Genomic DNA, 27672 nt, shown 5'->3' on the forward strand with positions numbered 1-27672 from the left:
CAACGTCTGATGCGTGGAAAATAATTGCCAGTATGGTTCCAAATGGCGTGATAAATAAAGATGGGGAATAAAAGCACACACACACACGCACAATGTTTCTTTTGGAAAACTGATGTATTTGATTATTAGAGTAAAGAATTACAGTATCTTAGTTGTTAGTAGGTATTAAAGTGTAGAGAAACTGGACCCATAAAGATCTTCCAACTTTCCAAGAAAGTGCATGTAACAGTCCGAAGGTTGTCAAACCTAATATATATTTATATTTATAAAAACACTATCATTTTTGTCCCCTGGCCGTGATGGACTTCTCTTGTGTGAGCTCTATGTACATTTTTCTTACGAGGGAGTTTTTATTTCCACGTCTGAACATATTTACAGAAGCTTCAACACATAACTTTGCACTTGATGTCAGTGAGGATGCTGGGACATAGCAGCAACGTGGAAATCCAGCTGAGAAACTGAAGGAGAATCCTGCTCGTTTGATTGGCTGTCTCAGTTCCAAAAGCCAGGAAATGGGCCAGACCGAATGTTCCCTTCTGTCTTGCTTTCAACAAAACCAGAATACGAGCAACAACAAAAAAAAAAAGAAATTGAGGGGAAATTATGGAAGTAAATAAAAAGTAGAAAGTAAAATTACACAGAAACTGTAACAACAAAACAAGTCAACAATAAAGAAAACCCTTGAAATGTAGCAAACTTCAATGTTTTGTCTTTTTTTAAATAAAATAAAGGTAAATATCAATTGGAAAGAAAGGAACTACCACATCATTTAGTCCCTTGCCTGAATTTCATTGTTTTGCTTGGATGAGGGGAGGGGGGGGCATGAACACACAGATGTTAGACCATCTACAGAAGATCAGTGTACATTATTTACAGCAAGTCTGTTTGCTTATTACAGGGCTAATGCATCACATGAACATCGACAGTTCGGTTATAGCTACTACAGACAGAAAATAACTTAATGCCAAGGTAAGGTTATCTACCCAGATATTCTAAGTTTCAAAAGCACATTTTTTTTAAGCACCCATACATACCCATTCTGGCTTTAAAACAAACAAAAACCTAACTGTTAATGCTTCCACTTGGTTTCAAGCAAGGTTATAATCACTAATAAATAAGCTCCGTAAAACTATAACATGTACATTGTACAAAAAAAGCAACTTGTCTTCACACTCGTGTTCGTAAAGATTCAATGGCGAGCAAAGCAGTTCAGTTGATTTTGTCCCTGTCTTGTTCTCTTTCTTTCTCTTCTTTTGTTTGTCTACATATGTGTACAGAATGCCTTCAGGCACCTACATGTGTCTGTGCGCGACGGAGGACATTCACTCTAACTGGTGACGATTTCTTTATTGTCCTCCATGAAGCGCGTGAACCGGAAGTGGGCCCCGTTCTCTGTGTTGGCCATTTTCTCCAAACCGGCAAGAGCAGCGTTGGGCTCCATGCTGTGTAGCTTGTCTAGGCTGCCGGTCAGGCCACCAATGGGAGAGCTACCCCCATTTCCCATACCGCCTGACATGGGTGGGAGGCCTCCATTCTGGATGACAGAGATTTCATTTGTCTTCATTGCCAGGCCGTTGGAGAAGGCTGCAGCGTACTGGTTCCAGAAACTGGTCGGGTCCCCATTGCTTGCCCTCGATACCATGTCCTTCTGGAAGATCTCAGGAAACTTGACTGAGTTTGCTCCGAGGAAGGCCATTGGACCATCCACGGAGAGCCTGCGCCCACGTCTGGCGGGAGCGCTGTTCCACATGTGCGTGCCCATGTGGACCTACAGAGAGAGAGAGAGAGAGAGAGAGAGAGAGAGAGGGGGGAATAAGGGGGAGGGAGGAGAGGAACAGGGATGAAAATTAGTGATGTTTACAAACTTGGCCACAAGAGCTGCACATGAGATGATGCAATGGAAAAAATAATAATAATGCTCGACTCCAAATTAAAATAGCTTCACACCCTGTGTGCAGCAGACCAGTTAGTTGCTCATGCTGCAAGAGGTACCAGCATGGTGTAAACATCTTTTTTTGGCAAGACTGATACATGCTGTTTAATCTAAACCTTAATTTGCTCATCTCACAAGGGGACAGCTGGGCTAGGGGGTTAAATTACACTGTCCAGTTTCATTGCTCTGGCCAGTATTGCATGTGACACTTCACCTCTGCCAATACCCTTTACATGACAAAGACAATACATTTTTTTCCTGCTTCATAATCCTCGAAAGGTACATTTAAATGATTGCATTTTTAGTTATTTTTTGTACAACCTACTAGAGAGAAGTTCAGAGACTTTTCCGTGTACTTTAATGGAGCAAGTAAAATGCAGATATATCTGTTTGTAACCATTGTCAACTGAAAGCCAGAGCTTTACAAATTAAAAATTAACATGCACCCCAAATTCCTCCCTAGGATTACGGCTTTACGAGCTAAAAAAGTAATTATCCCAAGTTACAAATAATTAGGTTCACATAATTGTCCCACGTTTCTGTAGATCATTGAGCAGGATCCCTTTTCTTAATGATTTAGGGCTGTGACAGTTTTCACAAACTCTGTTGTGGAACACTACTGATTGACCTAGCGTACAATGATTGCCTCTGATAATTAATTCTGTGCACCGAATCATTCTTAGCTGATTACATTCTGGACTTCCTACCCAGTAATCATATTAGTTGCATGATTCAGCCTTTCCATTATAAGGTAACTTCTTTTTCTCAGAGAGCTGTTCCTTTCATTAATTATACAACATTATCACCTCTTGATGCCTAGTGCACTCACACACCGTATAAAACTAAATAGGAGCACTGAGACTCATTTTTCATAAACGTTCTCACGCACAAACTTGCGGGAGGCCAACTGTTTTCTGGATGTTTCGTCATTTACCTTGAGGTTTCCTTTGGTGGTGAAGGCCCGGCCACAGATGCTGCAGGCAAAGGGTTTCTCCCCTGTGTGGGTTCTCTCGTGGATCTGCAGAGCACTGGAGGAGGAGAAACACTTCCCACAGGCGTTGCAGTAGTGTTGCTTGGGCGTCCTGCGTGGCTGAGCGGAGGAAAGCACCGGGGAAGTCGAGGCAGATGATGTGACCAAGCCAGAGGGCATTTCCTTGTTCTCTGGGTGGAGGCTATGGAGGAAGCCATTGACCTCTGGTCTGTGAAGAGAGCCTACAGAGAGGAGGGAAGGGGTTGGGCTGGAGGACAGGCTGGTGTTTGACGGCTCAAAGAGTTGTGAGGGCAGGTCTCTCATTTGATGGGTTAGCATGTGCTGCTTGAGGTTGCCCTTGGTGGAGAAACCCCTGTTACAGGCCGTGCAAATAAAAGGTCGTTCTTTGGTATGGCTTCGATAGTGAATGTCCAAGGCACTCTGACAAGCGAAGGTCTTCCCACAGATGTCACAGGATGTGTTCTTGATGATGCTACGCTCACGGAAGGGGAATAACATGCCTAAGGGATCTTTTGAGGGATTGACAGATGTCAGGTCCAGTGCTCCAATGTTGGAGGGGTGAGAGTGCAAGAGGCTTGCAGTGGTGTGCTCCAAGGATAAGGCCCTCTGGTGCCTTTCTTCCAGGCTAGGGGATTTGCGTGGTTGTGGCTGCATGCTAGTGGGGGATGGCGCCTGCATGGAGGAGGTAGATTCTGACACAGCTGGACTCCCGAGGCTTTGGCATTCAACATCCCCTCCTAGAGACGAGGAGTCATTGGTGAAGCGATCTCCCTCAACTAAGCCATTTGCCATAGCCCTCATTTGGATGACTTGTAGCTCCTCCATTTCCATATTGTGGGCATTCTCTCGTCCATTTCTCTCTTGCTCCTCCTGGCTAGCCATTTCATGGGGGGCCGGGGAGTTACATAGACTGTCATGGGAGGCGTCAGCTGACCTGGGTGTGTCTGGCACACTGCTGTCTGGGCCCTCCTCCATTCCTTCAAAGTCATCAGAGAAGTTGTCTAGGTCATCAATGTTTCTCTCATCAAAAGAGCCAGTGTCAGAGACCATCGACTCTGGATAACTCTCTGGCAGAGGGGTGTTGGGGATGTGCCCACCCATGTGCATGCGGATGTGTTGCTGCAGAACCACAGCATTTGTGAACTTCTTCTGACAAATGGGGCAGGAGTGTTGGACTCTCAGAGGAGGCATGGCCCTATGGACGCTGTAGTGGGTCTTAAGATTTCCCTTGGTGGTAAACGCTCTGCCACAGACTTTACACTTAAAGGGCCTTTCCCCAGTGTGAGTGCGATAGTGCATTTTCAGAGCACTTTGGCAGCTCAGAATCCGGTGGCAGATGACACATTCGTTTGGGTCTGCCACCTTCCTGTCAATGTTCTCCACGAGCTGCTGTAGCTTGGATGTCTCTGACCCCTGGAGAGGATCCAGGATGCCTCCAAAGGGGAACTTAGCCTTGAAGTGATCAGACATAAGAGGCATGAGTGGGTTGGTCATCATAGGCGGGCTGTTGGATGTTGTGTAGTCAGCAGTGCTCTCTGAGGCAGAGCTCACATTTGTCATGAAGCCTGAGGAGTGGCTGCCTTCTTCAATTCTCCCATTTGAGGTAGGCAGAGTTGCACCTTCACCCTCTTCAGACACTTCGTGACACTCGTCATTAGTTTTAGCCGAAGGCTCGGCAGTGCCCGAGAAAATCTTTGTAACAGAAGGGCTAGTTATGGCTATTGAATGATCTTCCTTTTTGATGAAATGGGGCAAGCTCGGCATGGTTGGTGGAAGCAGCATGCCGACTGAGGAAGTCAGTGTGGGCAATACTGGTTTGCTGTCCAGCCAGCTTGTGACAGGTTTCTCAGGGGGCATAGACATGCCGTATGGAATGCCAGTGCTTGTTGGTATGTTGTCTAAATGCTCAGGAACAGGGTAGGGGTTCATCTGGATATGTGGGTACTTTTCTTTATGACGCTGAAAATGCACCTTCAGGTTACCGCGGGTGGAGAAGCGGTTGCCGCATATATTACACTTGTATGGTCTCTCGCCAGTGTGAGAGCGCAGGTGGATTTGCAAGGCACTGTCACTACCAAACACCTTGCCACAAAACCTGCACTTATGCTTGAAGAAAGCCTCGTCAGAGCTGCTCTTGTGTTCAAATGAAGTGACATTTGGCGGCTTGCCTTTCCTCTGCTGGGCCAAAGCTGCTAAAGAGTTGAGGTCCTCTACGGTGGTGCCAACACTGGGCAGAGAGTTGGAGAATATGGGGTTTCCAGGTGGGGGCTGAGGTAGAAGGGGATTCACTGCAGAGCTTAACAGGCTACCCATTCCAAATGCTGGCGTGGATGACTTAGTGAGTGAGGAGTTGCTGAGCTGAGATTGGAGGCTACTCATATGATTGGGCCTCTTGTCAGAGGATTGGGTATTGACTGTTGACGGCCCCAGTGTGCTAATGCTCTGAGATGTCTCACTGCTGCTTGGATTGGTCTGAGGTAGCTGTGCTGCTGCAGCCAGCTGCTTTAGGCTGCTAATACTGGCTGACTGACTAGCCAGGTTCTGCGCTAGGCCTGCGGCTGCAGCCAGCTGTTGGGAGAGATGTGAGCTGAGTGTGGTCAGTGGGCTGGCAGCAGGCCCCATTGTGCCTGGAGCAGAAGTTGGGGGCACCTGCAGTTCTGGGGACTGGGAGGCCAGTAGCAGTATCTGATGGCGAATCTGCTCGATAAGTTGCAACTGGTGGATCTGTTGCTGTTGTAGGGCGAGGAGCTGCTCCATAAGGGCCGGCACTGCCACCCTGGGGCCCCCTGTGGTACGCTGTGCCTCTTGGGAGAATTGGGCCACAGCCACTTTGGTGCTCTGCAGGTTTTCAATTATGACATTGCTGTTGATCATAGAGAAGCTCCCCAGTTCAGACAGGTTTCTGATCTGAGGTAGAGGCGCAGAGATAGCTGAAGTACCTAGTGCAGGGCCAGAGGTGCTCCTGCCACCGTGGCTGCTGACTGCGTTGATGGGGCTCCCGCTCTCGGTATGACTGCCTTCCTCTTCATGACCGCTGCTCATTCCGGAAACGTCCACGTCCATGGCTTCGTCTTTGTCAAGAGTGTTAGGCTCCAAAAGGTCACTGCACTCTGTTTGATCAGTGTTATTAGCTGTGTCATTCATCTGGTCATCGGGATTATGGGGAGGAGACCCAGGCGAGAAAGTTCCGGTGGGAGAGACAGGGTTCTCATTCACTATCAGAACTAACTGATTCTTAGTGCAATTTTTCTGGTGCTCCTCAAGATCTGATAGGTCAAAGAACTCAGCACAACATCTGCTACAGACGTGGGCGTCTGACTCCTTGCAGGGGGGGTCCTCTGAGCAAAGTTCTGTGTCCCCTGAAAAAGAGGAAACAGAGGATTAGTGATTAGAAATGTTTTGCAGCTGAAGAAGCAGCTTTATCTCCTCAAATTCCATTGTTGTTAATCTTAAGTTAATCAGTTTTACACTTATCCCCTTGATGCCTTCACAAAAACAACGATCGAAAGGCAACAATAAGCCAACAGAAATGAGAAAAGGCCTTATTCAATGCAGTGGCCTCTGAAACACGATAAGAGGGGATACAAAATCAATGGGAGCTACTCAAATATTGCTTAAAAGTGATCTTTGAAGATGTACATCTGGGTTTCATCAGCCCGACCAAAGGTAATCATTTTCTCCAGATAATCCATCAAAATATAGAATAGAGTGAAGTGAGGACATTGGTTCTTAATGAAATTTCATAGAAAGGCATTGATTTCCTATATTCCATGCCCTTCAAAGTCTACTTGTCCACTCGGCTCAAATCAAGCATTTGAAGGACTTATTAGACTTTCAATTTGCTGTCAACTTTGCTCATTTTCAGCCAACTATGGGCATCTTGGACAGGTTATCTATGTCACTAAACTAATTTGTATCCACTCAAGCAGCAGTCACAGTAAGACATGAACAACAGAGCCTTGGGTGTCTAGGCTGTTACGTGCAGACGCTAAACACAACAAGCAAAACAAAAGAGGAAAAAAATAGAGAGAAAGTAAAAGGTGACTCATTCAGTATGTATGATATGAAATTATTTGTATTCCAATGAAAAGTAAGAAAAACACATTTAATTTTTAAACGTCACCAGACTTTTGTTTGATAATTGTATTGTATTAGCAACCATATAACAAACACTCTTCAGTAAATTCTTCTTGGACAAAAGAATAATTGTTTCAATAAATGACTTGGTCAAAACTTAAGAGTAGAGCAATACTTCAGAATCCATGAATCACAAACTTGCCGAAACTGGACTCACCAGTTCACAGATCTTACAATACAGACACTGCAACTTCAGCTGTCACTCACATGAAAATGCAAAACTAATGCCGCCTTTAAGATGAGTTTTTTTTCATCAAAATTTTCCATTTTGATGAACAAGACAAGTCAGGGAGTGAAAAAGGCAAAACTTCACCCTGCCCCCAGAGCCACTGCTGTGCTCAAGACTTTCCTAATTCTTTTCCCTCTTTGTCACACTAAATTCTTGCTGTTTAACATACAAGTTGATTTACAAATTGTATTTCTCTATGAATCCCTTTCATTGTGGCTCTGGCCCCTCAACACTTTCATCAGGGCCAAGAATTCATTTGCAAATGAAACCCAGAGAAGTGCAGCCCTGCCCCACAGAGAGACAGGATGCCTTCCTATTGTTCGCGCAGCATGGGAGCGGCGGGGATCGTCGGCACAGCCTGGCCCTGCTCATCTCAGTCGACTCAAAGCAGATCCTGTTTAATTCAGGGATTATCTCCCTCAATGTTTCTCTGCTCAGAGACATCAGATAACGCAAAGTTGCCATGACAGTAAACCCTGGCCCTCACACCACCAAACCATGCAAACAGGGAAGACTCAACTTTAATGATAACTTTTCATGTTAAATCCCCCCCCCCCCCGTTCCACCCACCGTCTACCTTCACCCCAGGCGCTAATTTTGAAAAAAAAAAAAAGCGTTTGATTTATAGTGTGAGAAATGTGAGGATTAAATAAACACCTTTCCCTTTTTCTCAAAGCCGACTGTACACAAATAAGTGTGAAGAAAATCAAAGTGTATGACACAGAGTGGGATGAAAATAGGAGCCATCCAAAAAAATATTAAAAAAAACTTTTCGGAAAAACTTCAAGAGTTAATGAAAAAATTTAATATGTGTGTGCATGCTTAAATCAAAGCAGAACATAAGGAAAAAAAGACACGGTGCATATACTATTTGAAATATTAATTTAAAATTAATTAAATTAATTCACAATATCATTAATACACATACTTTAGAAAGGGCCTAAGTGTTTTTATTTGGTTAAAATAATTTCCATAATATTTATGCAGTGCGCATTTTCAAAAATCCTACAAATTAAAAGATTCTCAATTATTACATTTTTAACATGCAAATGCAAATAAATTATAATAATAATCACTAGAATATATCATTTTGAAAATTACAGACAAATTAAAAATATAACAGATTATATTTACGCTCAAAATTATTGGTGCATTTCTATTTGGCCAACTAAGGAACTGGAGTAAAACATTTATCAAAATTGTGCGATGCAGCAGAAGACAATATCCCCCTCACCAACTCTATCCTAAATTTGAAATGTTAGAGAAGAAGAAAATAATTATCTTGGCTGCAACACATAAGAATCATTCTTCATCAACTTTAACGCTTACACGCCTACAGGCTTGCTTTTTTGACCGTGCCTTACTATTATTTTACTTTACATGACGACAAAAGAATTATCAAAACCAAATCAATGCATGAGTACAAATCCACTGTCCACATAAGACAAGAATAGCAAACAACGCAGATGCTAGCATTAGGCTTAATTCCCCAAATAGCAAGGATTAACTTCCAATTAAAATTAAGATAAAGTCAAGCTGGCATAAAGATGGAGTCTGTAAAACTTCCATAGAATCTCTATCAAAAGCACAATGTAAGCAGTGCGCAGGGCTAAAGGGCGTCAGGAGAGACAAAGAGCAGAGGACAGAGCCTAAAAGAGACTGACCAAAGTCTGAATATGAGCGACAAGAAAGCGAGGATTAGTCAAGAAAAGTTAACGGAGAGCTTTGAGAGATCCTACATTATTTTTTCGCTGGGGGCCTCTGTGAGCCTCTTGACACTTGTAACTTCAGGAGGTTTTCTGCTCTCATCGTCTCCAGCACTCAGGACTCATCCTACTGAACACTAGATGGGGTTCCACTAAAAGCTGCCGTGGTCCAGGACAAGACTCAAATCTAAGAAGCTCTGCCCCGGTGACATGCTTACAGCTCAAGGGGAGGGAGAAAAAAAAAAAAAAAAAAAAAAAAAGAGGCAAAGCAAGTCCTTCAGGCTACAGCTAGACTCACACCACATAAACACTGGCAAAATGACAAGCGACGGCGCTCTCTGTTTGCAGGGGAACTACGGTGCAAAGTGGGCTGCCCTGCCAATCTCCCCTCTAGGGGGGCCACTCTGATAGGGCAAAGGGGATGGCTACAACATTGATAAGGCCTCACACAAACGCACTTAAGTGAAAAGCCGAGGCCTCGCTGGGCCGCCTGCAGCTCCGACCAGCAGGGTCAATGGCGAGGTAGCGAGGAACACACTGGGCCCTGAACTCACGTCACCTCCACACAGAGGGACACTGGCAAAGGTTAAAACAGCTCAACATCCCACCCTCTGTGGCTCTCGGTCCGACCTCCCAGTAACTACGGCCCTCGGCATCACTGATATTCAGCTACAAATACAATGACTTTCTGTTTTCACTTCCGACTAACACGACTCTCCAAAACACACACACACACACACAGCATGCTTGCTAGGAGCACTGAGCTAAATAGCACCAAAACCCAAAGACAACATTATGTCCATGCCTTTATAATTACAAACACAAGACACTATTTTAACATGTGGCATAGAATCAGACATAATTAAGAAATCTGCATTCTGCAGTCTGCCAGAGTTAGTGACAAAAGTAACTCTTCACTAAGTTTATTAGATTTTAAAGGGAGATGCAGAAAAAAAAACCCAACCCTCAGGAATAAACTAGGTTTTGCAATAATCATCAAGTTCCAAAATATCCTGTGAAATACCTTTTTCTACATGACTTTCTCCTGAAAGAAGCAAGTGTTTATTTCAAATTACCTGCACATGCTTTTCAGGCAGCACTAAACACAATGTGGCTTTGAGAGTATTTACATTGCATGTATTTTATTTGTAGGCCTTATCCAACAGGTCTAGTCCATGCAAAAATTATTTTCTTTTTTCATATCTTTTATTCATGGAATGTCTTATTTTTTTGTGCAATTAATTTGTAAAATAATACAAATGCAGTAATATTCGATTATACTGCATTGCAGACCAAAGATAAGCTTCCATTTAAATTAAGATAATTTATTACCAATACAGAAAAAATGAATACATATTCTATTCTTGTTAATGAATTACTTGATAGTAAAGTCGGTTAACAAAAACACACGTTACAACGCAACGTCCTGTTACGAAATTCAGCTGTTTTTAGGCTTCATCCTCACAACAGTATCATCACGTTGTTTTGTAGAAGTTTATCTTTCAGTTTTATATCTTTTCAACAAAAATCCAAACACTTTCGATTTAATTACAGCTTGAATGGATATTGCTGGACTCTGTAAACCTGAGCTCCACTTGCATACAGAGACCTTTCCAGTTCTGAATGCCACTTTGTAGCCTGCAGACTGATTCCACATCCAAACAGCACCGTTAAAAAGACAGAATTTCACTTTGCGAACAAATATTTCCCATCGTTATATTTTTCCCAGCAGGCCAAAGATATTCTTTAAGTAAACGCGTCTCTCAAAGCGACGAAGTAAAAATAACACACGTATTTATCAATGTTTATTTTAGTTGAAACAAAAACTAAATATTATTTTTTAAAGAAACAGAAATACAATGTGTGTGTGTGTGAGAGAGAGTGTGTGTAAGACTCCACTCCTCGATGCTGCTATTTGAACTGAAAGTAGAAGCGATGAACCGGTGGGATGTGTTCAGGATCAGTGCAGGATGCGTGTTCATCTGAGCAGTTTGTCCCTCATTTCATCCAACTTTTTTTTAGCAATAAAGCACGCTGGTGTGCAAACAGGCAATGACTCACTGACACAGATTTTTCATAAAACAAAAACGCGAGACTGAAATACACGCGGCTTTGGAGAAATGTCTCTGTCCGGGGACTCGGGGGAAAAGTTAGGAGTCCCCGGCTGCAGAGACAGGGTGGTCCATCTCCAGGCACCGAGGCAGACCGCTGAACGCACCAAAGCCTCGGAGAAGACCGAAACCAAACCGGCTACTCATTACAAGTGAGTTTCAACTCCAGCTTAAAAACACAGTTTAAAACTGAAGCAGAGAAAAAAGTTTTGAAACTTTAAAAAAAACCAAAAAGAAAACCCCACAGCGTTAACCTTAAGAGAAAAAGCTATACTTTTCTTGGTATATGTAACTTTTTATTTTATTTTTTGCAGTTCCATTATTTTAGCATGCATAATACTGATAGTGGATTCTAAATCCCCCCTTTGAACTGAAATAAAGTGAATGTCAGGAAATACTGAACATTAAAAAAAAAAAAAAAAAAAAAAAAAAAAAAAAAAAAAAAAAAAAAAGTAGTTACACTTCCATCACCAAGAGGTTGGACTTTGCAAACAAATAAACAAAAACAATTGAATGAAGTCCAATTCAAAGTATTAACTTTAGCCGTCAGACGTGGGCCAAACACACAACAAAAAAAAACATCCCAAAAAAGTGAGATATTCATGGTGCTTGGATAAAAGCAGGGATAGGTTACGTGGACTCACCATTGTGCTCCGATAAAGGCAGATGAGGGTCGGACTGGAAGTGTTGCGGCTTCGCTTGTTTCCTCCGCGACATGCTGGCTGGCACATCAGCAGGCAAAGAATAAAAAAAAATGACTACAAAACCTTCTCAAAAATTACGTAAATCGAGCCCATCCACCGCGCATGTGCCCCGTTATGATTATCAATAATGCTCTGCGATTAATCATACGGGGGGGGCTTCTTTGAAAGGCGATTGGCACCTCGCCAGCCCCCCTCCTATTCAAATGAAGTCTCTTTAATCAATTAGCTCCTGATTTGCTGGGGACTCTTGTCTCTCTCTCAGCTCCCACCCAATGAGTTGATCCGTATGGGGAAGAAAGGCTGGCTTTTCCAAACTCCCTTTAGATACGGTTTAACCCCTTCTGTTAGCCAAGTCAAAGCTTATCTCGACTACTACGGGGGAATGTCAGCTTCTCGAGTCAATGCCTGCGACAGTATCTTTCAATCTTTCACATTGATCAAGCAGCGATCACAGTTTTTTGTTTTTTTTCCTCTCTCTCCTCTCTGCTGGTTCTCTCCCTCCTGTAGATGCGGACTGACTGGACGCTCGCAAACTCCAAAAAAAAAAAAAAAAAAACCTCCGCGATCACCGACCAACTTTTCTTCACTCAGCAACTCCGTATAGTCCGTCCTCCGCTCCCGCATTAAGCTCGTTGTGATTCAGCTCTTGCCGTGTTGCACACACCGACACCTACGCTCTGAAGAGCTCCAGCCGAGGCTCCCGGTGCGTTAAAAGCGCAGTGTGTCTCGGGCATGTTCCCGTGCGTAAATGGCACCGGTAACGCGTCTCTCTCCCCCCAAAAAAAAAAAAAAAAAAAAAGTCCACGGTGCGTTCCGACGTCCCAATCAGTTTCATTTGATTATTATGAGTCGTAAGGGGAAGAGGAGGGGGGGGGTTACTCACTAACACGTTTTCATCACACACTGCATTCCGCGAATAAACAAACTTTGAGGGCCCGTGCAGCTCTGGGGGGAGAAAAAAAAAAGAAAAAGAAGTGGAGCCCGGCCCATCGAGGATGTGATTGGTCACCGGGCTATTCAGTCACGCTGCCATTCACCTCCACCTCCCCCTCCTCCTCCTCCTCCTCCTCCTCCCTCCCTCTCTCTCTCTCTCTCTCTGATTGCGCATAGCACATCCAAACGCTTTGTGCGCACCGGGATGATCAGTGGTAAAGAGAGCGGAGACAAGTCTGTTCATCTAAAATAATCTCTTCACTAATTTCTTCCCCCTTAACATTTGTATTTTTTTTTCTCTCCAGTGAATGCCCTGCATCACACTCACGTCTTGTGGACTCAATTTAACACCATAACTATTAGAAAAACAACAACTTGTTTGTAGTCAAACCAGTATGAGTTACTGCATGAAGTCCTTATCAGAAGTTGGATATTTTTTAAAGGCCTTTTGTAGCATTATGATTTTTTTTATTTTTTTTAAAAGGCAGTGATAATTGTACAATATCATTCTGCCGGTCCACCAATCAATAAATAAGCTATGGACCACACACACACATTACATATTTTTTTTTATTGTCGCTATTATTAATATTAATATTATTATTATTATTATTATTATTATGATCGCCCTGAATAATGCACTAACAGGAGTGCGCCTTCAGTGGGGATGTTTTAAGAGGGCAAGAGGTCCCAGGGGAGCCTCGTGTGAGCGCTGAGTCGAGTAGATTTATTACGTGAAAAAGATAAACGAAGCTCTCAGTCGAGCTGATTTTGAGAAATGAAGATAATAATGTTACTATAGGTGATGCCTCGGATGCCATTATTTTTCACTGAATATTTAAAGAGCGGCTGCAGGCTAGATGGATCTGCTCCTCTCTTGTGTCAGCTATCTTTTAGTTTCGACTAGCCTTTACTATTTACTTATTCATGGAAAAAAAAAGGAAAATGCAGGGGGGGGGGGGTCAACTACTGATGGCTCTGAGTGATCTGCTTTATCAATGCGATATGCCAAATGTTTAAGGAATATATATTTAAATGTAATCCCATATTGTTGTAGTATTACTATATATATATATATATATATATATATATATGAACTGTCTTAAAATCGGACAATCTAATCAAATCGAAATGTATGCAATGACTAACAAAATCACACAGCAAATGATCATCAGTGTGTTTTGCCGTTAAAAAGCTCATGCAATTATGTGCACCAAACTTGAAATTGCAGGGAGAGGAAAAAGGGGGTCTGCAATATTGTAATGTCCCGAGCGGGGAAATCAATGGCCAGTTAATTGATGTGAGTGTTGGTGTGAGATTGTAAACAGGGTGATTTGCAGCCCAGCCGAGCGGGAGACATTTTAAATGGGATTCACTCAGGACGGTGAGGATACAGTGTTAACAATCATGGGCTGAATGACACAGACGGACACAGTTTGGGGACCCAGCAGACATAACTCAACGCGAGCGCTGGGAAAAAAAAAAAAAAAAAAAGTTTCTACTTTGACTTCAAATGTTTTTTTTTAATTCAGCCAATCAGGTGCAATTGGATGGATTACTTGTGTATAAAATATTATTTAAAAAAAAAAATATTTAACACATAATTAATAGTTCATTTTGACAGTTTGGTGCTTTGAAGGAGGAAAGCGGAATATCCTCCATTTAGATCTTTACGATTTAAATGCAAATATAAATCATATAAATTATATAAAATAAAAAAATGAAGATATAATATTAATGTTTATTTTTTATATCAATTATTTAGATTTTTTAACACATCTAATAATAATTAAATAGCCACACACATATAGTCACAATCTATACCAGTTTCTATTTGTCAATGTACAAAAAAAAAAAAAAAAAAAGAAGGAAAATCACAGAAGCCTGTGGCGCATAAAAAGTGCGCATTTGTCTGATGTGCGCAATCAATGCAGTGCGCAACATATCACAGACGGTCCGGCCCCGGGTGCCATCACTCACTATTATCACTGACATCCCATGATTGATCATATAGCTCAGAAAACACTGCGCGTTTGGCCGCATAATGTGATAGTTAAGGCGGGGAAGCTCCCAGACCGGACTCGTTAGCGATCCTCCGCCAGAGTGTTTGTGAGCAGAAAGCCCCCTTTCTGTGTGACATCGCATTCAACACGTGGTGTGTTTCTATTCACGGTCCCTGCTCCCTGCTCGACGCGATGCCCAAAGAATTACAACTAGCTGGATCAGGCCTTCATCTGGGTCAGCTGCACATGTGCGTGTGTGTGTGTGTGTGTGTGTGTGCGTGTGCGTGTGATAATGAGAGACAAAGTAGAATGAAGAGAAAACTTTTAGAGGTTTATGGTTTATGGAGGTGTCCAGTATGTAACACAAGTGGATGACTTATTAGAAGAATGTTGTACTTGTATAAATATTATACATCATACTTTTTTGATAGGTGACATATACATGTCATCAGTCAAAATAATATTTAAGTTGATTAAAATAATAATTTCACAAATGAAGGGTTGGCTATAGAAATAAGGTGCTTTAAAATATGATAGAAAATCACCTGATTCAGACAGTAGTTATTTAATTACGTATCATTTACTAAATGTATATAAAGTCATAGTCATGGCGGACTAAAAGTATATTCTTGCTACGCGGAGCTTTATTTTTGCTCAATGGTAAACGCTGAAGCCTTTGACCCCCCATCGTTTCCAACACAAATATCAAGAAGTACATGGCCTTATTCATGGCATGCTGACGTCTTGCAAAGGGATTAGGAGCTTGATTAAAGGGATTGTTGTAAGCTGGCCTCATGCTCAAAGAAATAAAGAAATAGGCCCACATTTTCCTTGTATCAAGTCACACACGCTGTCACTGTGTGGCTCTTAATAGCGCTGTGCAGCTTTGTTCAAGGTGTCCAACTGCAACAATGTGAATCATTAAGAATATTACTGTAATTAAAATGTTTTAATTCCTTTCAAAGTATGGCTACATCATTTATTTGACTTTTTGATAGGAAACCTTATTAAAATAACTTATGTTCATGAAGAAATGTATCAATTGCAACAAAAACTATATTTTTGGGATGAACTGAAATCGTCTTCCAAATGACCACAATGCAGCAATTAGTGTTCTATTTTGCCACGAAAGAAACCCATTTGAAAAATGGCCTGCATTAGAATTCGGTACCTGCAGCAGCGGGGAATAGCCTCCATTAATTAAGAGATCAAACCCTCTCTATTGTCCTCCAGCAGCCCTGCCACCACTTGTCCCACAGATTGTCTCCCCCCATTGTGCCCCCTGACAACTTCCTGCAGCATCACCCGATATCAATGGGCCGTGTTTGTTTTTACATTATCTCAGCTGCAGTTACAGACACCCCCCCCTTTCAATCCTGTCTTGTTTGAGGGAAAACAAGCAAACAGTCAAGGGTGTCACAGAGGTGCTAGAGGTCACTGGCCCATCACACACACACACACACACACACACACACACACACACACACACACACACACACACACACACACACACACACACACACACACACACACACACACACACACACACACACACACACACACACACACACACACACACACAACTAGTCCGCGCAGTGTGTGAGAGAGAGTTTGCATGTGCCACTGGTAGAGTCATCCATGACACACACACACACACACACACACACACACACACACACACACACACACACACACACACACACACACACACACACACACACACACACACACACACACACACACACACACACACACACACACACACACACACACAGAGTATCAGCTGTAGCTGCTCAGGTACAAGTGTACGGAGATGTCTGCCAAAGGATCCCTGACTAAGAGTCTCGTCCTCCCAGTTATTAGTGAGAGAGGCGAAGCGGCCAGCGGTGTCCTGTACTGACTGGAGTAACTTAAAACCAGAAACCACAGACGGTGTGCACTCCATATCCGCATCCTGTTGCATAGTGTGAAAACACTGGCACACTTTTGTCTTGTCAAAGAAATGTATCTCTATTAAATAATCACAAAAAGGAAGAGGATAACACGATAAAGAGAGGTGATATAACATGCTATTCTCATTCATTGAAAATCATGGTAATAAACAGACTTTTTGCATGCGTGAAACTCAACAGCAAAACCATAAAATAATTAACATCACTCAAATCTGAAACTGTACACTTATTTTCCAAAACTGTTAGAAAATATATGTCAGCAGTTTGATATGGTTAAATCTAAAATAAACTCTAAATGTGCTTTCACACACAATTCTTGAGTAAATATATTTACAATTTTACTTCTGTAAGTCTTATTGTCAAGACTGTCTGTTTCTCATTACTCTGCACCGACAATTCTTTCCCCCCTGAATAAGATACTCACGTTCACAGAGATGCAATCATTACATCCTCCGATTGTTATGATACAAATTCACTTGATTGTATCTGATTAAACGCGCTCGCATGACTTGAATTAAAGAGAAACATGGTACTGGACGACCACCAAGACTACTATTTTAGCTCCTTTTTCGTATTCTTGCAAAACACATTGGGCTTTCATATGACATTGACAAATGATATTTGGATGAAGAGAGATGCTTAGCTCGTTAGATGTTTCGCAGAACGGAGCGGAGCGACTACACTGACACACATCACTATGGCTGGAGGTTACAGAGGAAGCAAACACTCCAAACATCTTGAAGAAATTACAGACATCACCCTCCGAAAAGCTGAGTGTTTATGTATTTTTAAGAACCGAGAAGCAAAAACTAAAAATTGCATCGTGAATTATCCTTACATTACTTCACGCGCTCGTAAACACAGAACATATACAGGATATACACATGTGATGTCTGCGTCCCGGCCGCAGAGCAAGCCGGGCGAGTAGTGAAACCACACAACAAAGCAGCGTGCAGGTAACCACTGGGTGAGTAGACACGCCACGTAAGAGAAAAAATAACACACAGACACACACACACACACACACACGGTCTTACAGTAAATACACCCACAAAGTTAAAACACATCAAGTGGTTTATTCGCAGCGACTCTGGGCACAAGATGTTCATCAACTGCCGCCAGACAGCTGTGTTGGTTGGCCAGCAGTTAACTGTGTCTCAGACAGCCCCTTATTACTATTGATAGTTAGCATCAGTGTCCCGGCTGAGAAATGGGACTGCTGTGGGCAAATGCGTGCTATTGATCTCCGGCTTGTCCCTGACCTGCCTGGAGCTACGGGGGAAGGAATGGGAGTGGAGGCCGGGCGGAGCCTCCACGACACTCCCAGACTCGGTGTCTGGCACCTGGAAGGGGCTACTGGTGGTGCTGGTATTCAGTAAGTTATCGCTCCTTCAGGTTGTCGCCTCGTATTTCAATTGATAGTCTGTATTCATTAATGAAATAGCACCAAAGTGATTCAATTACGTACACACTTGGAACACAGGAGGACATGTAGTTTATGTCAGCTTCTACATCAGCAACAGCAGTTTTCTCTATTTTTTAACAAAGGAAAGTCAAATACAGTTATTGCTTCCCACAAATTTATACTTCTTCTACCTCGTCCTCTTTTTCCTCCTATTCTCTCCTCTTTGTCCTAAAATAATTTCCACTTATTTGTAGTTGTATTGATTGATAAGCTGGAATACAGTGATGTACTTGGCTTGCCGTGTTTTGCAAAGTGCTATTTCAGAGCCCGGCCGATAGCGTGCAAAATCATCAAATTCAGTTTGCCCTCTGCTTCCTTTATACCCCTACGTATTCCATGTAAAGGAAACAGCGCTCAATATGACGCTTTTTTTTCTTCTTAACTGCTCCTTTAAAACAAGCACAAACACACGTTAGACTGCACTGAGGTTTCCGTGGTTAAAAAATCAGCAATCTGTTGGAAAGAACAGTGTTGCAGGCTCAATGTGAGGTCCTCTCATCTGTTGGCATGTGTGTACTTTAGCTCCCTGTGACCACACAAGAGACAGCTCTAAATGTATGCTTGTGTTTGTGTGTGTGTGTGTGTGTGTGTGTGTGTGAGAGAATGTCAGACGGAGTCTCTGTGTGCGTGTCTGTTTTTGTAAAGTGTTATTTAGCTACACGGTGATAACATAATAAAACTTGGAGGATCAAAAAAATGTCTGCGCTGCAATGATTTGGCACATCTTTCAACAAAGCTAACGGAGGGGAAATTAGATTATTTAGTTAAAGCTGTATTGTTGCACACAAGTTCTGCACACTGGAGAGGAGAAGAAGGGTGAAACCTGCCTGGAGGTGGGGGGAGGTGTGGGGGGGGGGGGCTTGTCATTCTTTATTTACCCCACTTGTAGAAGTCTAGTCGGATACAAGACGTCAGAGAAGTCAGGTCCCTGATGACTAGCGAAAAGACTACCTCAGGGGGTAAACTCACTGAAGTTCCAGCACTGCCACCACTTCACCAATTTGCTTCTTTTTTTTTCCCCCCATGTGTCTCTCCTGCCTCCTTTTTCTCTTGACGACTCACTCCCTCCTCCCTGTTGTCTGCTCCCCCTTTCTCTCTCTCGTTGCCTCTCACCTTTCAACCAAATTCAACTCTTTTATATTTTCCCGAGCAGTAAAAGTATGTTGAAATTGTGGTGACATCGGAGCTGTTATGTATTTTTCATATTAATGTACAACATTTACAGATAATGGACAGTGTCTCACAATCAACTGCAACAAGAAGAGTGGACAAAATTATGCATGCATTTATGCAGAATGCTTAAAAGCCGGATACTTCAGTGGCCACTTCTCTCTGTGTGTGCATATGGTCAACCCAAACACTCTCTCTCTCTCTCTCTCTCTCTCTCTCTCTTTTAGCTCGTTTAGGCTGCATGTCAGACAGAATGGCAATCAGACTCTCATCAAACTCCACTGCCCTTTTCCTTTGCCTCCTACCTCTTGGCTCGTCTTGTCTGGCTTGTCTTGCTGCTTTTTAAACTCCCATCAAAATGTCTGGCGAGGGGACTCGGCGCGGATCCCCTTACCTTTTTCACAAGACCCCTGTGATCCACCCACCGTCTTTGATGATGTTACAGTAGTTCATATTTCTGTCTCTCAGTGATCCAAGCGTCAAAAAAAGCTAGGTTGTATCTCATGTCCGAAACTCTTACTGCAGGTATAGGCTATACATACTCATCATTCAGGGCAGACAGCTGCACACAAACACTTCCATGCATGCATATGGACTCGCAGACACACACAAACACGCACGCACGCACACAGAACTCTTTTCAAAGAAGTTTGCTTTTTTTATTACTTCCTTTCCCATTCAGCGGCCTCCCCACTTTTCCAGAGTGCCCTGGGTGTGCAGTGAAAGAGCCATGCTTATTATGTGCTCTGGGCTCTCCAAACCCAGCTTTGTTTTGTCCAGATAGCTGGTTTTCACTCTCTCTCTCTCCCTCCCTCTCTCCCTCTCCCTCCCTGTCTCTCTTTAATATTCACAGTAAGAGTCTTGGCTCTCACAAGACGGCTGTTTTCCCAGTTTTCTCCCCCGCTAACAGCCAAGTGTGGCCCCTGTGAGTGTAAACATGCAGAAGGGAGGGACATCTCCTGACAAACATCTCCAAGGATGTGCCACCCTGCCCCGTGTCATTCATTCTCTACCTGGCACTGAAGCTAAACTGTTAACACTGACGTGCGAGCGCCAAAAACCCTCAAGGACTGCCAGCGGCTGCACATGCCTGGTCTACCTTAATCCACACCACACACACTCACACACATCTGCTCTCCACACAAAAAGGGATGTAGTATATGAGCGTAGCATTGGACGTAGCGTTTCTCAACAAAGTTGTAAATGCAGAGTTGTCTGTTGAACTTCCCTTAATGGCCGTGGTATTATTTAGTCAGTTTACATGTAATAATTGTTTTTGCTTAAGTAAGAATTTCAGTATGAAAGAATTTGGGCACGCATAAATGTAATTTAGGACTTAACATAATGTTCATATATGCTCAATCCACTCTTAAGTATGTCTTGCATTTTCCTCTTACACTGCGCTGAAGGTCCTGGTGGCCTTGTGTGTCTGCATGTTCTGTCAATGTGAGTTGTGAATATGTCACCATGACAAATTCCTCTACATTCATTGCACTTGGCAGTTAAGGTAATCCTCATTTGGACTGTAACGTCTTCCAGTGGTCCTTTGTTTAACCAGGTGGCTAACACAAGAGCCCCCTCTCACTGAATGACTTGCACCCACTGGAGAAAATTGTCATTACCTTGTAGCCCACTATCTTGCCAGTGGCAGCACAGCACTAGCAAACAGCATAAATTAGGAGTGGAGCCTATACTTAAACAGAAGATCACTCCAAACATTGATAAGGCAGCGCACTGCATGGCAGTCAGACCCCTGGTGATGTTAACAGCACTCTGTTATTATCGCAGGTGTGATCGCTCACCAGCCCACAACCACATTTACATCTTAATTACCAGCCTAATCAATGGGGTTGCACTTTGACTTCATTTGTGACATTCATGAAACCTCATTTAAGATGTAAGAATAGGCCATCGTAAGTATTGGTGGTAAGAGAAAAGCACCTATTTAAAAAAAGGTAACAAAGGAGATAAAATAAGTGGCAGACCTATATTTTTCTGCAGGCATGATCACATCGCTTTGGGGTAGACAAAGTAAGCACTGGGAGATATTTATGATAATTGCACACTCCTCCCAAAATGACAAAGCAAATAGGTGAGACGAGGCGACGTATGACAGAAAACGGATGGCTTGCGGGACTTGAGCCGTGTGATTTAAATGGCAAGTGATTGAACAACAAACTCGCATTAAGACCGTATTGATGAGTTCAGTGTTTCATTTGGGATCAATAGGACGATTGGTAGAGGCTGAAGCCAATACATGCAGCAGGGAGAGACTGCAGAGAAGAGAGAGAGAGAGAGAGAGAGAGAGAGAGAGAGAGAGAGAGATAGAGAGATGAGAGTGTATTGAACTGGTTCAACCACAGAATAAGGAAGGTTGTGCGATTTGTTTATCTAACAGCAGGCCTCGGTGAAAACTCTTGCAAACTACAGGACAGTCTACAGCTTCTGGGAAGAAGCAGATAGAAACATACAACAATGTTTAATGTATATAAGTATCATTTTAGTAGTTTCAGTTTCTGGAAACTTGAAGTTAGCCCTGATCACTTCAGACAACCTGATGATCCAAACCGGGGGTACTCAACAAAACGGTTTTAAGGCTTTTAGGCAGATTTTTATTTTATTAATAAAGTAAGCTGGCTGCCTTTTACATGAGTCCGTTGTAACATACCTTGTGTTGCAATTAAGTGTGTGAAAACTAGTATAAATAATAGCTTAAAGTAACTGGTAATGAATAAAAAGCTAGATTAAAGTAAGGGACACATAGTTGATAGTAACCAACTTAAAATGATCGAATTATTGAACAGTTGAACTAGTTAGCAAAACGTAATGGATAAACAGTTGAAATAGTTAGCTTAACGTAATGGATAGGCAGTTGAAATAGTTAGCTTAACGTAATGGATAGGCAGTTGAAATAGTTAGCTAAACATAATAGATAGGCAGTTTAAATAGTTAGCTAAACATAATAGATAGGCAGTTTAAATAGTTAACTAAACATAATGGATAAACAGTTGAAATTAATAGCAAAACATGGCGGATAGACCGTTGCAATAGTTAGCTTCACTTTACGGTGCAAGGGAAGTGTAATTTCTCTAGAATTACAGACGCAGCCTTAAACATGTGATTAACATTGTGAATTGTAACAAAACTACAACAGAACCACTTTGTTAGGGTTAGGAAAAGATCAGTTTCTCTGTCAGGGAATGTATTTTGAAGAATTAGCGCAAACGCATACTTGAGCAACTTGCACATGCTTTACATTTGCACCGCTGTGGAGGGCCTGTTTCCCCTTACACCGTCTCTAAGTGTGTGCGGTTATGAGCTTTGTCACCAGGTCAAAAGAGAAGGAGGAATAAATTGATAATAATAGATTATTAATCCAAATCCTGTTCAGTTGAGGCAGGCAGTACGGGTTAGAGGCCTGGTACTGTAAAAGCTAAAGCAAATCACAGCTGTGTCATCACTCTCCTCCCACAGTGTGACGGATGATGCTAACAATGAACATTTCATCTTCAGCCGCACCACAAGCTCCTTTACGACAGAGATGAAGTACATCGGGCGAGATGAATTACCGCTCAGTGATTTATCATGACAGGTCAATAGGAAAAATACAAATGAACAATTAGCAAATTTAGCCTTAATTAACCGCTCACAGACAATAGATGAGCTTGTAAAGTGTGTGTGAACATGCTCTGAAATAGTCAAAGCACAAGTCTAATCTTCATGCAGTTTGTAGAATATTACAGTGTTAATTAGGGTTAATTGAATAATTTCCCTCAGAGCATACTAATTATGGATGTCAAACACAGAAGGGTCTATCTTGATTAAGCAAAATGTTCTGAATACAGGATCTATGGCTGATGAGCCGGTGTGCAGCCAAGCTAAAATTCCTACACAGATCAAATGACAATTAAAAGGCATCTTTTAAAAACGTCAAAATGTGCCAATTAAGGCAATTTTTTTAATTGATCCTTAAAAACAGGAGGTAAATTTACATGCTGAATTTACCTGAATTAACTAAGTTTTTTAAAAGTTGTTATTATTATATTAATGTAATGTAAGTATTGTGCTCTGCAACAAATCAATAGCTCTGGAATAACATCTTTAAAACTACAAACACTACTCCATTTAAGGACTGTGGAGTTTGCCTGGTTTGAACAAAAACCAACATCACATGTGTTCTTCATTCAGCACTTGATTTGGGAACACGTTGTTTCCCACACCATCTCCTCATGAGAGATAATGCAGTTTGGTAAGCAATACAATACCGTGTGAGACCTGGACGACATGCATCCCTCGCCTCAACACTGGCTTAAGAATTTAGACCCACAAGAACTGTTTTGTTAAGACGCACATGCGCTCATGCACGCACACACACACACTCGCACACAGATGCAGCAAACACAAATTAGGACACATGTCATAATTCAATGTCACCAAATCCAATTGCAATCAGGAAAATTCAATTTGCTTCTTGAAATAATGAGTTGATTTGAGTATAAGTTCTAAAAATATGAAGTGTTGGAAAACAAAGCATTTTTCTGTTTTGACATTGTGTAAATACGTGTGATTGCAAAGAACCTCCAAACTGTGGGAGAGTAGAAATATGTGGGCCTCATTCTGGTAAAAGAATGGCATCTAAATTATAGAGAGAAAGAGAGAGAGAGAGAGAGAGAGACAGAGAGAGAGAGAGAGAGAAAGGCCCAATGCTGCTGTTAAACACATAACAAAAGCCAATTAATAAGAGTTTAAGCAGTAAAGGTGAAATAAAGAGATATTTTTCCTTCAATATATGTATGATATCATTTATCATGGATGGTTGTATGCCTGTGTGGTTTTGTGTATGTGCAACGGAGAAATGGGATGATGCCATCATCCAGGGAGTTGGCAGCAAATATCTGGCTAACAAATGATGATGTGAATACATGGGCTCATAAGCCTATAAATCAGACTTCCCCCTACAAATTAATAGAGTTCACAGTTGACGGCTGAGGAGTAAAATCGTAAATTATATTTGGCACATGAGAATGGCATGACAACTGGGGGGCAGACCTGAAAGCCTGTTTTGCGTTTTGGTTTCAAAATAAATTACGTACTAACCTTTTGTATAAAAGAGATTTATTGGTTTCACACTCTTTTGATTGGCAACTTGATGATTTATCTAATAAATTTAAACAATATGGGGGGAAAAACATGGCATTTTATCCCCCCCCAAAAATTTAAAATCTTTGAATAGACCTGTATGTATAAGAGTTGATTTAATATTTTTGAAATTGTATTTCTTATCAAGTTCACTTGTGACCGAGCAGTAACTCATCAGTGCATTCGCATCACATTGCAAACAACTCTGAAATGGCAGTGCAGACTTATTGTTTAATGGCGTGAGGATGACGGTGAAGATGAAGGAGGAAAAGTCGGTAAAAAAGAGGGTAAAGAATAAAAAGAGACAGCAGAAAACAAGAGAAAAAAGAGGGGGAGGACAGGGAGGAGGGCTAAGTACCAGGGAGCGTGTCAATGTGGGGGGCTAATGGTGGGGGTACCAAGGTTGCAAGCAATTTCTCTTTGTTATCAAGTGAAATGACTCTGCAAATATGACAATAAATCACAGTGGAAATCAATCTGAGAGGAGGCGACTGTGAGCCACTGATAATGCATCAATCAATATTTAATGTTTAGACTTTAATTAATCCACAGGCGCCAAGCATTCTTTAAGTGACAAAGGGGGAGGAGAGGGGGGGAAAACGAGCGGGGAGTGCTTTTGCATAGAATAGCTCTTATATCAAACAGAGACACTGAGCTGAGCGGACCCATCAGTCGATTTCCCATAGCTTCCTCGCGTTGCTTTATTACCTCTGGTCTTATTTACGGGAGCTTGAAACAGAGTTATATGAAAGCAAATTTAAGTGTTTGGTCAAAATATAGAGATATATAAATACCTTTAATGAGTACATGAATTGTTTTAATCCACAATAACACTGCTTAAAGATGAATCCAGAATCCTCTAGTAATGTATTAAAATCTGATCTGGATCCAGTCCAAGTCTTAGTAACCGAGGTCGTTGGTCTTTCTTATTGTGTTTCAATAATTATAGTAATGACTAATCAAATAATCTAAACTACAAAAATGATTGGTTTTAACAATTTCTGCTGCTAAAGGCCTAGACTGATACATGCCTAGACTCCCTATGATACACTGAGCTCCCCTCTCCTCCTCTCCCTCTCCATCCGTATGCACTCATGTCCCATTAATGCATGTTACTAACTTGGCCTCTTTACCAGAGTCTTTGGGCTTTCTCGACTCTCAGGTATCCATGGATGGGGATTGCACGTGCAGCCCTGGTCCTGCTTAGCTCCCAGTACTACTCTGTTGCAGATGCTGCTTGATCATACGACAAGCATTTAGGTTGGAGTATTCTGGTGTCTTTTATTTTGTAAGTTGATCACACACAAAAATAAATTGTGGTCACACTTGGTATTGCAACTTCCAGGGACCATCACATGTTGTACACTCGTCCAAAACAACCTGGTCGGACTCCCAAGTCGTCAAATTATGACTTTTCCTCAGTGCCCCTTGACTGCTGTTTGTGTCCTGTGAGAGACTTAAAGTAAACGTTGACATTAAGTCACGTGACTTGTTGACTCGCTAGTCAACAAGTCATGGCTTCAAGGCTTTTTTTGGGGGCGTATTCACTCAGTAAGCCACTGATATAGGAATAAATGAGGCAACATATAAAACATCTGTATCCAGTTCTCCTCAATACATACATGGTAAACATGCTTGGAATAAAAACTATTAGATGGCCCCATACATCTGAACTGTTAAAAAGCACTCCACTCAAACAGGTATTGTTGGAGGTGAGTGCATAAGAAGGTACATTTATTTGACAAATTCCTACAGTAGCAATATTTGCATAATTCAAAATAACTAATTTGACTGTACAAAACTAAACCACGTGGCAACTCAAAGGCACTAGATTGGATTTATGAGACACATCAAGAGATCATCAACAGTATTGGTTATCTTTTTTTTTATTTCTATACATGCTCACAAAGAGTGTCACAATGTCTGATTAATTGCCCTTCCATTCACATCACAGTGCCTTCCCTGCTGAAGAATTACTTTCAAACTTGTAAAAACTAATTCTTAGTCTGCCTTAACAATTGTGGGAATACAACTCCCAAGGCTGTGAGAACACTAAGACCCACCTTGATACAACACCTGCCCCGGCCTTCATACCTGCACACCACTGACACCGCTGTAACGTCTGATTCAGGGGCTCTATCGAACAAAAATCCCCGTCTGAACGATGCAACCACAGAGCCGTTATGAAGGACCGCTTGAGTATGGAGCCATGCTTAGCCCTCACCCTCTGATCACACTGACACATCCCACAGGTACTAATTACTGAATCTATTCCATCGAGGAGTTGTGGGAGAAAAAAACATGGAAGACGCTTGACATTTGGATACCTGCTGTAAGATTCACCGGGATAATTGGGACACAACTGAGAGGGAGGTCCAGCAAGTCGGTTTTAGTTGATAAAATGGCTTTGGGTAGATCTCAAAGTAAGGCACATCACCAAATACATGACCCCAGGAGAGCACTGAGTGGGTCAGCGCAGGAAGGGGAAAAGCATCACAGGCGTTTCAAGTTTAAAAACTAGCAGACAATTATTTTAGTTTCTTGAGATGTGGATAAAAGGCTTACCCATAACAGCTCCTGATATTCTTGACCGCACATTTTGCGTTTGATCCATTGTGCCATTGTCCACAGATTTGCAGGTCTTTTATCTTCAAAGAGGACTCATCTGGAACTCGGGGGAATGTGCTGCAAAATGGACCATGAAGAAACCATTCTTGAAAATCACCCATTTAAATATCAGTCGATCTGTTTGGGAGAAGAAGATTTTATCAAATGATGATTGCTGTGGAGTTTTTTTGCAGGTGTGTATTTGTGCTTATGAACCAGACCATATCACTCTTCAACAACGAAGCTTGAATGCTCCAGGTTCATAATTTCAACAGAGAATACACAAAGCTGCGAGAAGAAGCAAAACATCCTCGGTCATTTCGACATATATTGATCGGAAATGGAAGGTTGGGGGGTTGAATAGTATTTAACTGACTTTTATGACAGTTGTTAAGTCATTTCCTGCAGCAGTGGTTTATGTCTTTGCAATAACCTCCATGAATGATGTAATGAGAGATTATGATACTTCCTCCCTCGTTTATGATCTGTACCTCTTGCTTCACGTCAACACACTGGTGTGTGTACCCATGTATCAGGTTAAGCCAATATCAGACCAGTACTGGCCTTGGATTTATTAGTTATTAATAGGTCT

At 42.0% G+C, this 27672-nt stretch overlaps 1 protein-coding gene across 2 annotated transcripts; it reads right to left on the minus strand.

Annotated features, from left to right (window-relative positions):
• On the minus strand, window positions 1-27054 carry sall1a (spalt-like transcription factor 1a). 2 transcript variants are annotated; one of them, XM_054617947.1, is made up of 3 exons: window positions 11752-12546; window positions 2868-6283; window positions 1-1768 (listed from the first exon to the last, which is right to left on the minus strand). In XM_054617947.1, exons 1-3 carry the CDS (start codon window positions 11822-11824, stop codon window positions 1328-1330), a joined length of 3930 nt encoding a protein of 1309 aa, XP_054473922.1. In that variant the 5' UTR covers window positions 11825-12546; the 3' UTR covers window positions 1-1327. The 2 variants fall into 2 exon arrangements, with proteins under 2 accessions (XP_054473922.1, XP_054473923.1); XM_054617948.1 differs by lacking the exon at window positions 11752-12546 and adding an exon at window positions 27039-27054 and having other exon boundaries at window positions 2-1768.
• Window positions 27055-27672: the final 618 nt, after the last annotated feature.

Source organism: Anoplopoma fimbria, chromosome 2, assembly GCF_027596085.1.
Source record: "Anoplopoma fimbria isolate UVic2021 breed Golden Eagle Sablefish chromosome 2, Afim_UVic_2022, whole genome shotgun sequence".
Classification (NCBI taxonomy): domain Eukaryota; kingdom Metazoa; phylum Chordata; class Actinopteri; order Perciformes; family Anoplopomatidae; genus Anoplopoma; species Anoplopoma fimbria.

Bases quoted from the DNA above. Each gene is read 5' to 3' on its own strand.
- sall1a (XM_054617947.1), bottom strand. From the start codon at position 11,824: ATGTCGCGGAGGAAACAAGCGAAGCCGCAACACTTCCAGTCCGACCCT. The intron at 6,284-11,751 runs GTGAGTCCACGT...CCTCTTTTTCAG, and splicing joins GCCTTTATCGGAGCACAATG to GGGACACAGAACTTTGCTCA. The intron at 1,769-2,867 runs GTAAATGACGAA...CTCTCTCTGTAG, and splicing joins CCACCAAAGGAAACCTCAAG to GTCCACATGGGCACGCACAT.